This window comes from Acomys minous (genome assembly GCF_964271855.1).
Source record: "Acomys minous genome assembly, chromosome: 3".
In the NCBI taxonomy this organism is placed as follows: Eukaryota; Metazoa; Chordata; class Mammalia; order Rodentia; family Muridae; genus Acomys; species Acomys minous.
In genome coordinates this window covers 114,769,625-114,782,312 of record NC_140485.1, presented here as the reverse complement: position 1 = coordinate 114,782,312, position 12,688 = coordinate 114,769,625, and the positions used below count along the sequence as shown (strand labels likewise).

Here is a 12,688-nt window from a genome sequence, read left to right as displayed (position 1 = left end):
TAAATCTGCTGAATATACCATCCATAAGGCCAATGGAATAGAAGTGATGGGTGTTTTTCATCTTTGTAAAGGGACCCACAACCACATGTTACATGAGGTGGCTGGGTTTTACCTCTGTTTTTGGCATTACATGAGGCCAGTGTGTAGTTCATTTAGAGTGAGACCAACCAGAAATGCCTCTGGAAATAGCTATCGCTGTCCTTTAAGAATGAGAAGCCGCCACTGGGGTTTCCTGACAAGGCTCTCTCTGCTTTGTCGACTTTAGTTGATGGTCTCCTGGACAGCTTCCTCCCTTCAGGCCAAGTGTGTCCTTCTATGCCTACCCCTCTCTGTTTTGCTGTATTCACAGGCTACAATTTAATAAAACTTTACCACAAAGATAAATTGTGCAAACAAAGTCAAAGGCTGCTGTTTAAATCCAACTCTACACACACACCTCTACACACACACACACATCTTTATATCCATCTACACATACACACCTCTGTATACACACATACACACACTTCTCTACACACACACACACATATACACATCTAAATATCCATATATGCACACACATATACACACATATATATATATTCTGTCTACATACACATATATACACACACATCTATATAACCATCTACACACATCTACACACATACACACACCTATATATCCATTTACATACACACACCTCTCCATACACATATACACACTTCTACACACACATACACACACACACACACATCTATATATCCATCTACATACACACACCTCTCCATACACATATACACACTTCTACACACACACACACACACATCTATATATCCATCTACATACACACACCTCTCCATACACATATACACACTTCTACACACACACACACACATCTATATATCCATCTACACACACACACCTCTCCATACACATATACACACTTCTACACACACATACACACACACACACATCTATATATCCATCTACATACACACATGCACATATACATACACACATGTATCTTTATAGATGTATATAAAGGATTCTTAGCCATTATCGTCAGTTCCATGGCTCCCTTCTAATATGAATAATTTTAAAATCCTAAAGAGAGAAGAAATTAAAATTACTCAAATATGAGTAAAATAATTCAATGGCTTCATTTTCAAATTTTTATGAACCTCGGGGCTATCCACAGGTGGTGGATACGGCTTTTGAGACTTGGCATTTTTCTTGCTTTATTATGTCTTTGAATTGTAAGTTTACTTTATCTCATTTTTTCGGTTCTACTTTTGCCCTGCTGGGTTTTTCGTTTGGATTCCCCTTTGTCATGTTGCATGTTGCTAGGACCTGGATAAGGCCCAGGAGGACATACTGAGGCATCAGGCTAGCATTAGTGAGCTCAAGCGCAATTTTATGGAGTCCACACCTGAGCCGCGCCCCAATGAATGGGAAAAACGACGTCTCACACCTCTGTCCCTGCAGACACAAGGGGTATGTCACTAGCTCTTGTTGGCTGTGTGTCTCACTGTAGTTGTTCATCTTGTTTGTTGATTCTCAGAAGTTAGAAAGTGTTCCCACATAAATTTTTCTGTATTGCTAACAAGTTTTTAAAGTACTAAGTATTAACAATGTAATATTTGTTGGCCTAATTCTTAGGTAAATGTTATGAGTTTCAAAGTATTTTCAGGGTAATTTTATTGTTGTATTCAGGTAACTTAATGGTATTGACTTGTTACTTAGGACAATTGGGAACTAATGTAGTAGTTTGTCTAAGGACCTTCTCAGTTACTGACTTTGCAAACAAGGGCTCGTGTAGTTATTAGTAAAGGAATGTGGGCCATACAGAGTGGTTTAAGGCCATCACCGTGAAGATACAGAATTCAAACTTACCTTTAAAGATTGATGGATTTTGTTGAAAAGTTTTTGAAATATTATTTTATGAAATATTATATATTGATAGACTTAACGAAACTTCCAGGCAACGGTAAATAGTCATGTTTCAAAACATTATAAACAGCAGTGAGCTCCAAACTTATTCTTCCTTCTCTTCACAGGTGGTGAAGTTTGTTTCTTACCTTCACCAAATATTTCCTTTAGAACACACTCTCAGAGTATCTCTGCATCCTTTCCATTCTTCCTTCCTTCCTTCCTTCCTTCCTTCCTTCCTTCCTTCCTTCCTTCCTCCCCCCCTCCTCTCTCTTTTTTTCTTTATGCTTCCAGATCTCTCCTGTGACTGAACAGGAAGTTCATGGGTGCATCCCTCTTGAAGAGACTGATACAATTCACTTTGCACCTTTGAAAGCTGTACAAAGATGTTGTGTTACAGTTCATTATGTCCTTTTCATTTTGTGCTGGCTGTTGCCCGATGGCAGACGTTCAGTGTGGATACTCTGCTGTGGATTTTTCTTCCTTCCGCAGTGCAAAGCCCTTTAGGGGTAGTAAGTTTTCGAGTTTGTGCCTTAGAAACCAGAGAGAAAAGCAGTTGCTGAGCTGAAAAATAAAGCTGTCAAATGGAAAGATGGAAACCCCACATGCTGGCTGTTGTGGAGGAGGGAGCCAGCAGTTACAATTGTCTGAAAACCAGTAGTTTCAGCAGCTCACTCTAGAATTCCCGAAGCGGTGGCCGCTGACCAAGGGAGGAATAGCTTTGCTGTGTGTATGATTCCGTCCGGTTCACTCCGCTGACCCACACCGTCCTGTCCTGCTTGTGTTGCTGTAGGTGTAATACATGTGTCTTTGTGCTGATTATGTCATTGTTTAAAACAATAGAGAAAAGGCGAGCATCTTTTCAAGGATGTCCTATCCAAGAAGGAGAAGGACCCGAAGGCAGCAGCGCGGACATCTGCAGAGGAACCTCGGGCAGACAAGGTGTTTACCTTGCATCATTGGATCTGCTTTTGCTCCCGTTCCCCCCCATGCATTGTGCTCACAGCCAGAGATACTTTTTTTAAAATGTCAATCTGTTTTTGAAGTAGTTTTTGAATGTGTAAAAAGTTAGGCTCCAAACAGCCAGGGTTACACAGAGAAATGCTGTCTGGAAAAAAGTAATAAAGCAAACAAACAAACAAACAAAAAAATGCTTTAGCTGAGTGTGGTGGCGCACACCATTAATCCCAACACTCAGGAGGCAGAGGCAGGCGAATCTCTTAGTTCAAGACTAGCCTGCTCTCCCGAGTGAGTTCCAGGCCAGCCAGGACTACATAGAGAAACCCTGTCTGGAAAAAAACAAACCAAACCAAACCAAAGTCAGACGCCTCAGAGAGGCAGAGGCAGGCAGATTTCTCTGAGTCCGAGGACAGCCTGGTCTACAAAGTGAGTCTAGGACAGCCAAGGCTACACAGAAACCCTGTCTCCAAAAAACAAAACAAACAAACAAAAAACCCCAAAAGCTAGGCTTCTGTTGTGTTAGGAGCCTGGGAACATTGGAGAGAAAGACCTTTCCTCATTTTGGGACTATGGAAGTGCAGGAAGTCAACCATGTGTTGGGTGATACATGATCGTCCATCATTTGATGTGTGCAGCTTGCGGTCTCGTGAAGATGCAGCGCATGTCCCTTAGGCATGCAGTGTGCTGTTTAAGCGCATCACTCGCTTACTAAACACGCATGGGAAACTTTTGGATTTTCATTTCTCACATTTTTAATGTAAAGAAAGGGATACTGACTACACAGCAACTCCTTTCTCTTTGTGCCTCATTTGTGACAGTTTGTGTCAGCGTGAGGAAACGCACTTTCCATTTCTTTCTACTCTACTCTCCTGCGTGGGTTGCTTTGGTGGCTTGTTAGCTGCAAGAGCTTAGACATGCTCATCTGTGGTTAGGGCCTGGCACTCGGGAGGAGTGCTGAAAGGTGAAACTCAGTGTCATGTAAGATAAGAGAAGGGCCAAGAAGAGGGCTCATTTCAAGTGAGTGTTCCATGGTAAGAAAGTTAGGATGGAAGATGGTCCGGTCCCGTGCTCAAGGCAGGGTGCATGCAACTGCTGAGGTAGGAACTGGTGTGTGGACCTGAAATGGCCGGCAGGGCTTAACAAGGGAGTACCAGATGCACAGAGGCCAAGTTGGGCAGCGTCATTTGAGAAGGGCTTTCAGCAGTATTAGCTAGAATTTTGGTGAGCATATTTAAAATTAAAATTTGTCTTTTAAGAATGTATAGTATCCCAGGAGTCTTGCTCAAACTATGGCACCAACCAAGGACAATACATGCAGTAAACTTCGAACCCCTACCCAGATCTAGGCAATGAACAGGGCATTCTCCACAGTTGAGTGGAGAGTGGGGACTGACTTTCACACAAACTCTGGTGCCCCATATTTGACCACGCCCCCTGGATGAGGAGGCCTGGTGGCACTCAGAGGAAGGACAGCAGGCTACCAAGAAGAGACTTGATAGAGGAGGGGAGTAAGGGGAAAATGGGAGGGAGGGAGGAATGGGAGGATACAAGGGATGGGATAACAATTGAGATGTAATATGAATAAATTAATAAAATATATTTAAAAAATAAAGAAAAAGAAACCTAAAAAAAGAATGTATAGTATAAAATACTGTATAGATGTTAGAGGGAAGTTATATGACATTTCGTCAGGGAACACTCCTGGGGGCTTCTATGCATGCCACGTGACTGCATTCTCCTTCATGGGTAGCAAATACTTTCTACATATGTCAGGCATTCTGGCTGCTGTTACCCACTGTATTTTCACCCATGAGACACTTACTGGCCCCTCGTCTGTCTCTGTCTGCTTCTTGCGGTAACACACCAAGCGTGTGGTTGGAAGCGTGAGCTCAGCCTGCTCAGGCTTGGGCTTGAGCTTGTGGCGTTCCAGTTTCTCTTTATTATGTCTCCGTTTCACTGCTGGTTTATCTTTGGATAATAGTATTGAAAAGTAGAAGACTCATGTTGTCTAAAATTTCCAAATTCCCATAATAAGGGTCTTAACAAAAAAATAAACTTAAAAGATTTGTTCGTTTTAATTTTATGTCTGAGTATTTGCCTGCATATATGTGTATACCTCATGTCTGCTTGGTGCCCACAGAGGTTAGAAGAGGGCACCATATCCCCTGGAACTGGAGTTAAATACAGATGCTTGGGAATCACTGTGTGGGTGCTGGGAATCGAACCTGGGTCCTCTGCAAGAGCAAGTGCTCCTAACTGCTGAGCCAGCTCTCATCTCTAGTTTAAAAAAATTAATACATTGAATATTCAAAATGGCTATGGTTTGACCATAAGTAATTTTGCCGGTAGAACAGACATCGAAGGATTTTTAGTCTTTAATGGGTAAGTAATGATTTTGTATCCTTTCATGTATTATGAGACTTAGGACAACTTGTATTATCTGTGATTCTAGGAGAGATTACCTACACTGGTGAGTTAAGGTCCTGCCTGGCTGCAGTGGTGAGGCCTGGGCCCAGGATGCTGAGGTCCACGAGTGACATCCCCAGTCATTCTGATACTTTTGAAAATGTGTGATTAGTTCAGTGCATAACACTTAAGTGTCACGATTTCTATTAATGAAGGTGAAAGACTTGAGAAGGTTTTCATAACGCCCCCATCCTCCCACTCTCCCCTTCTTAGGTCATCATCTGAAGCACACTCTATCCGTGACATGCATTTTATGTTTTTGAAAATCTCTGGAGAATGTGGTTTGCTAGGAATTCTCACAAAGTTCCACTTGGGGATGGGGGCAGGGTGGGGTGAAGGCACTTCCTGGTCATCCTTTGTGCTTTGCCAGTTTCTGCGGATTGTCACCGTGTACCTGTTACCCTCTCAGGCAGGATAGGAATTGTAGTTAAAGGGATAGAAATGTGACAGCTAAGTGTGCCTTAGTAGACTTTCATTAGTGAGCGCAGTAGACGAGCTCACTGAACACTGAGTTTTCAGTTCTGGGATCTTATGAATTTTTTTAAAACTGCGTGCCCCCCAAAAGTAGCCCCACCCCCCACCCCAGCCAAGACTGTTTGCTGCATCTCTATACAATAGAGACAAAGTCATCGGAGTTAGGATGACTATTAAACAAGCAGTCAGGAATCCAGAGCCCACAAGGAAGGGCATTGAGAGCAGGTTGCAGGTTACCCAGCCTTTGCTGGCACAGGAAAGAGGCATTTCTGATGCAGGGGTTGCCGGAGAGACGGTTCTCTGTGGAAAGAGTTCAAGAAACTTCCTCAAAAGTTAGTGTTGGAGGATTTGGAGAGTGCCATTTGTTAGATTCCAGCAGTAAACGCAGTTGTAGCTGGCGTCTATAGGTTACACTGACCAGAACTTCTCAGGCAGGGTGCAAAAGCTGGCTCTCAGGCAAACCTTTCGCATAAGCCTGCTCCCATCTCCAGAGTCTATCTTTCCTTTCATTGTATGCTGTTCTGTTTTTCTTTCTTGTGTAACCTTTCATTCCTTTTAATAGGTCACCGCTCTCTGCCCTGATGTATTGCTAACTCTTTGCTCTTCCTTTTCTGACCTCTAGAGCCTAGAAGAGGAGATAACATCAATTTTGTTTAGTGGAAAGGGCTTTTCTCTTAATGTGAAAGCCTCCTGCCCTTCAGCCAGCACTTGGACAGCAGAGGGCGCTGTTTTGACCGCTAATGCACCTAGGGAAAAGCTTTCTCCTGCGCCCTTCTCACACTTGCCTGAGGTGCATTTTACTTTGTTTCCCCTGCTACTGAAAGCTGCATAAGAGACAGAAAAAGTTCAGTTTTTGAGTAGTGAAATCATTGGGAGAAACATTTAAGAAACAATGAATTTCGTCATAAAGAAAGGCAGTAGATAGGATAGTTTTTTTGTTTTTTAAAAAAGTCTACGTTTAGGGAACTGTTTACAGCACTGAGGCCAAGGGCTGTAGTTACCAAGCAGAAGCTTAGCTAAGTGCTTTGCAGAGCTTAGGTTTTCAACCCCCAAATTTCAGGCATCTTCTGGTAGTTTATTATTTAAAACAACAGTGGCACGCCTGACAGAGGTCCAGAGCTAATTGTGTTGTCACGATCCTCTGTAGTTCCCTGAACTTGTGCCAAACCTGTCGAGCCATTACGGCTAAGTAGTAACAGCTATGTCGCTGGCCTGCTACCAGCCTGAAGCGCCTGCCGTAGAGATGCTGTGAACACCAGGCGTCTCCATCTCTGACGGGGTTGGTCGGCAGGGCCACTTGCTTATAAAGATAGACTTGAGGCTTTCAGTTTAATATCTGAACCTTGTGGGGGTTTTGATAAAACTGGAAAGGTGATTTGTTCTGCTGATCACATGCTTATGTGATAAGAATTTTAAGCAACTTACCATGCATTTCAAAGTAAGAGATTGCAGAGTCTGCAGCATACATCATGGGAGCTGCAGGCAGTTGTGTCACTTAGCTCTGGGACCCATGAAATACCTGATGTTTACTAGGAAAACCTCTGAGAACAGTTGGTGTCCAGCGGGGTCAGAGGGCCAGTGCCCTTTTGCATTCAGTGTGAGAGATAGCCTGAGTAAATAGTGTCGCTGCCTGCAACTGAATTATTTTTCTGTTAGGCCACTAATAGTGGGGCCACGGGGATGCAAACTTGTTGCTCTGCTTTATGTCCACAAGTGTAAGTTAGTGCGAAACCTTAAAAACTCCACCGAAAGAAGCCTGTGCCCTACCCTAATGAATACTGGGCTACAGTAGTTTATGCTACAGACAGGTGTTTGATGGAGCATTTAGCTTCTGTGTTATCAAATAAAATATCCACAGGAGACTGGGATGACTGTCCTCTGTAATAACCCTGACCTACTTCTGCTATCAGTGCCAATAGTGAACGAGCTAAATTCTAAGAGGAAACTCATGGGGGCAAATGTTGACATCCACCCAAAGATCTGTATTACAAATTGAGATGTTAATAACTTTCTGCAATGAACATTTTAAACATGAATAGTGGTTCGAAACCAACCATGATTTTGCCAATCCAAGCTGGTTTTAAAGGCACCATCTAAAAAGAAATCAATCAATCATTCCATCAATCCTTGATGATGCATTTATTTAGGACTTGGGATTCCAGTCAGTGTTCCAGATTCACTGGAACACTGCCCCAGTGTTTAAGGGACAGATCTCTTAAGTTTTAGTATTTATCCCTTAAGCTGATTAGTAAGCTTAGGTATTAGTACTTGTTTTTCTTTGACATTTTCAAGCCCATAAATAGGGCTTATACCTGTAATAATTCTTTATTTCTTTATGCGAATACTGGCTGTTTTGTTGTTGTTGTTGTTGTTGTTTGTTTCTTTTTGTAAGGGTTGACAATGTCTAGTTGTCCTCTATGTGACCTTGAGCCCAGGTTTCAGTGGGGTTGGTTGGTTCTTGCTGGTCTGTGTCTGCATTGTGACGTGTCTGTTTTGGTAGTGCTTGAGGTAAAACCGTATTGATTTTGTGTCCTCGGTTGCTTTTTGTTTCACAGACTCGCACTCCCATGTCGGAAGGGCCTTGCACTGGAACCAGGGACGCTGTTAAGGTTCTCCCTCCTCCATGTTAATGCCATTCCTAACCCCCTCATCCACCTCATGCTCCCCGGCGTCCTTTCAGTCAGCCATCACAGCCATCTCTGTTTTTCTTCATGACATGATCTGCCATCAGTTAATTCGAGTTTCCACTATTTTTATTTATTCATATATTTTGTTTCCCCTCATCCGTCTTTTTTTTTTTGTACAGAGTTTACATGAGACTCTGAATGTAGTGGAGGAGAAGCAGCGGGCAGAGGTTGGGAAAGACGAAAGAGTAATCACAGAAGAAACGAATGGTAAAGAGCTGTCACCTGGGAGTGGTCCTGGGGAGATGCGTAAGGTGGAGCCCGGGCCACAGAAAGACTCCACCACCCTGTCTTCTGAGAGCAGCAGCAGCAGTGAGAGTGAGGAGGAAGAAGTGGGAGAGTACCAGCCCCACCACCGAGTGACTGAGGGCATCATAAGGGAAGAACAGGAGGAATACGATGAAGAGATGGAGGAAGAACCCGGCCAAGGAGCCAAGGTAGTGGAGAGGGAGGCAGCAGAGCCCGAAGCCATCCCAGACAGACAAGCAGGGCCCAGTGCACTCACAGTAGAGACAGAGGCCCAGGAAAATGTAGGTGCCCAAAAGATCCCTGCAGAGAAGAGTGCACACGGAATCACTGTTGAGCACGACCCGAGAGAAGAAACAGAGGACGAGCAGCACACAGTTAACGGAGAGGTGCCCCATGTTGACATTGATGTTTTACCAGAAATTATTTGTTGTTCAGAGGTAAATGGGAGTCTCAAGCATGAGCTAAACTGTAGCACTGTTTCTCAGGTGGAAACGCCTGCCATTCTTCATCTCTCCCCTAATTCTTCCTCAGCTTTGGTTTTTCTGTCTCATGGGAAGCAGGGGACGCACTGCTTTGTAGATGTGCAGCTCTCTTGGGGCACAGTTTCTAGCTGCTTTGCTGCAGCTAGATTCCCTGCAGGGCGACTCCCACCGCTGCCCTTGGTCTGCTGCCTATTCATTGCCCATCTCTCTGCATGTGGTGGACGCCTTTGCCCTTCTTTGCACTACTCCTTCAATCACATGCCCTTTCTCTCCAGCTAATGTAGTGAAATGGGCGTGTCCTGCTGAAAGATGGTGGGCTGAAGTGTGCGTGCTCCTCGGTGGTGATTGGCTTTGACCTTTTTGTCTCATCTCATGTTTCCTTAGAGCTCACGGCAGATGCTGTGAAGACGCATCCTATAGTAGGGAGAGTATTTACTTCTTGAGTACCTTGTGGCTTGTCTGTAGAGTCCAGGAGAACGGTCTGCTAGGAGTCTTTTCCTTCTTGGCAACCAGGGACTGCGCGTTGGCCATAAGCGCACTCTCCATGTTCTCCCCTCAGCGATGGGTTATTATCAGATTGTCTTGTAGCCTGTCCCGTTAGTGATGCCTCCTCCCTTTACTTTCCAGAGAGAGAACTTGCATACTCTCAGTTCAGTCTCCCATGTGATAGTTTTGCTCGCACAGCTGCCTCCTGACTCGAGAATGCCCACTGTGTCAGTGTTCATCAGCATTTGCTCTCTGATTGAGTGGATGCTCTTTATGTGGCTTTGTTTTGGAATAAGTAGGCTACTTTAAATTTCATATTTCACTTCAGAGAAGGCATCTCAAGAGTCTTTTGAACACTTTGGACTACTCTTTCCATTTAAGTAATTATACCTGTTGGTAGCTTTCTCTCAGAGGAAATATTAATAGTATTTGTTAGTGCTGTAGTCTTGTGCACTTCCATTTGTGCTCAGCAGGGTTAACGAACATTGAACCTCTGCATGCTGAAAATCAGAGCACTTAATGCAACACTGAGCTAATTTAGATATAACCTGTTATTATGCTTCATGCAAAAGAAAGCAAACTTTCAGATGGGTATAACTGAAAATGCTCATACTTGAAAATATCCTCCTTTCTGACAAAGATATCTTCTGCAGGGGAGAGTAAATCTTGGCCCACATAGCTTACAAGCCAATTAAAAATAATAAGCCTTCACAATGTGGTTCTTTAAGGTTCAGTAGAAATAACGATAGTTAACTTTATGTAGAGCATTTTTTTATCTTTCAGTTTTAACATTTTCCCCCAAAGTAAAGTATACATGTGTCAGCATAGAACATCACAATTTGAAGAATAATATAATTTATTTTAGCTTATTTTTCATATATGTGTGTATATATGTATGTATGTACATATGGATAACATACATATACACATGTACACAAAATATACTTAAAGGAGATATGTCTTTTCTATCTTTTCTTTTAGGTTATTTGCTTTTCATGCACGAGTGTGTATGTGGATATTTTTTTCACCTTTATTTCTGAGGGTTCCTTTAAACACTTCCTACTTCATGACCACTAGAATTTATCTTTCCCTTCCTTTTCCACCTCAGCCACCAGTGGTAAAAACAGAGATGGTAACAATTTCTGATGCCTCACAAAGGACAGAAATCTCCACCAAGGAAGTCCCCATTGTTCAAACTGAGACCAAAACCATCACGTATGAGTCTCCACAGGTACAGAAGCTCGAGATTTGGGCTGTTTGAATTTCCTTTTTTGCTTGCTTAGTATGCATCTTTCTATTCACAGTGTCCTCCCTATCCCTGGATTTGACATAACTTTTCCCAACAGTGTAACTTGATTTAGACAGAGAGCTGCAGTCAATGGGTGAATCCAAAGTACTGGAGGTGAATGTCCCCTGTGTGTGCGGCTCTGAGTTCACCCGTGGTACCCAGGGAAAGGCAGCCCTCAGTTAGAGAGGAGTGGGTAGACGTTGGGGACCTCATAAACCTAGAGGAGAGCAGTACGGATGGTTAGTTTAGACAACAGCACAATCCCATCCTGCTGCTGCAGGGCCTTTCTGGCCTGTTGCAGTTACACATATGTGCACATTCTTGGCAAGTAGGTGACCTTGCGCAGTCTACTAGATGTGATACTTTGTGTTGGTAGGTGGTATTTAAGCCTCCCCTGCTCCAACTTCATGACAGCAGATCGAGTAATCAGTCACTATTCCGACATTAGAGGCACCCACACACTTCCTTTTTTTTACACTGGGTTGTTTTCCTTTGACCCATGCGGTGATCGCCACATAACAGTGTCAAAGTGACGTACAGGAACTGCGTGTTTGGACTCAGCTCTGCAAAGCCTGGTTCTGTGGAGATGTTCAGACAGGAAGGCTGGAGAGGTTGCTTAGGTTGATGGTAAAGTGTTTGCCCCACAGGCATGAAGTCCCAAATTTGGATCCTTTGTCAGAGCTGGGAGTGTGCATGCTGTGCTCCCAGTGCTGGGGAGGGAGACCAGTGTGCAGTGCAGCCAACCAGTGAGCCAGGCTTGAGCTGCTCTTCTTCAGGGTTAGGGAGAGGTTCTGCCTGAAAAACAAGGTGGTGAGCAGTTGAAGAAGACACCTGACACTGTGCTCTGGGCTCCACAAACCTGTGCATATGCACACAGATGTAAACAGATTTAATGTAGCAAAAGGGGTTCATCATTTCAAAATGGACCTGTCTAAAATCGTCTGTGTGAGTAGTTTACCTTTCTCTGATAGGACTACAGTGTGGGGAAGAATGTCAGTTCTCAAAGTATTTTAAGACTGAGTGTGTACATGTGCAACGTTTCTCAAAAACAGTTTGAGCACATTATCCATGTGTGTGCATAGACCCCACATGAGTGCAAACAGGTTTCTTATCATTGTAAGCGTGTTACTCTTCTGTCCCCACTGTGGTAAGCTCCCTCAGAACGACACTCAGACGCCACAGGCAGGTTTGAGAGAAGCTTCATTGTCTTTGTGACAGGAAATTGGCGGCTGTGTTTGCAATCCTAACGTAACTAAGCTATTAATTTGCTTTGTTATTTCTTTTGGCAACTTTAGAATCTTCTGCCTCTTCCAGTGTTAAAGCAAACAAATTAAAGTAGTTTCTTTTAAAATATATACAGTGGCATGTGTGCACACATAAACATGACATACATGAATGTATCCACATATATAATATTAGTATATGCACATATGTGTGTATGTATGTTTGTATGTATGTATACACTCGAGATATCAACCATTATAAGAGCTATATAAGTTTTACAGAGTATATTAGCATTAACCAAATAACCAAATAGTTCAAGTTCAGCTTGTCATCATCTGGCTCTGTTAGTAATCTGAGAAGATGTTTGCCTATTTTTACCCACCTGTGCTTAAACACAATACAAAGCCAGTACTTCTGGTCACTGTGGAAACTTCTTCACCTGACTCTTGAGTTTGTTTTCTGTTTTT

At 43.2% G+C, this 12,688-nt stretch overlaps 1 protein-coding gene across 36 annotated transcripts in view; it reads left to right on the top strand.

Moving 5' to 3' along the window:
- EPB41L2 (erythrocyte membrane protein band 4.1 like 2) overlaps positions 1 to 12,688 on the top strand; it is a 156,330-nt gene that overhangs the window by 130,795 nt on the left and 12,847 nt on the right. For 7 of the 36 annotated variants that reach the window (XM_084777773.1, XM_084777775.1, XM_084777778.1 and 4 more), the window contains 6 exons: positions 1,327 to 1,473; positions 2,752 to 2,850; positions 6,431 to 6,598; positions 8,364 to 8,417; positions 8,615 to 9,178; positions 10,818 to 10,940. The exons of 2 other annotated variants lie outside the window; for them this stretch is intronic. In XM_084777773.1, coding sequence (XP_084633899.1) covers positions 1,327 to 1,473; positions 2,752 to 2,850; positions 6,431 to 6,598; positions 8,364 to 8,417; positions 8,615 to 9,178; positions 10,818 to 10,940 — 1,155 coding nt within the window. The remainder of the gene's footprint in view (positions 1 to 1,326; positions 1,474 to 2,751; positions 2,851 to 6,430; positions 6,599 to 8,363; positions 8,418 to 8,614; positions 9,179 to 10,817; positions 10,941 to 12,688) is intronic. 27 more of the 36 variants (XM_084777763.1, XM_084777762.1, XM_084777761.1 and 24 more) reach the window with 19 other exon arrangements.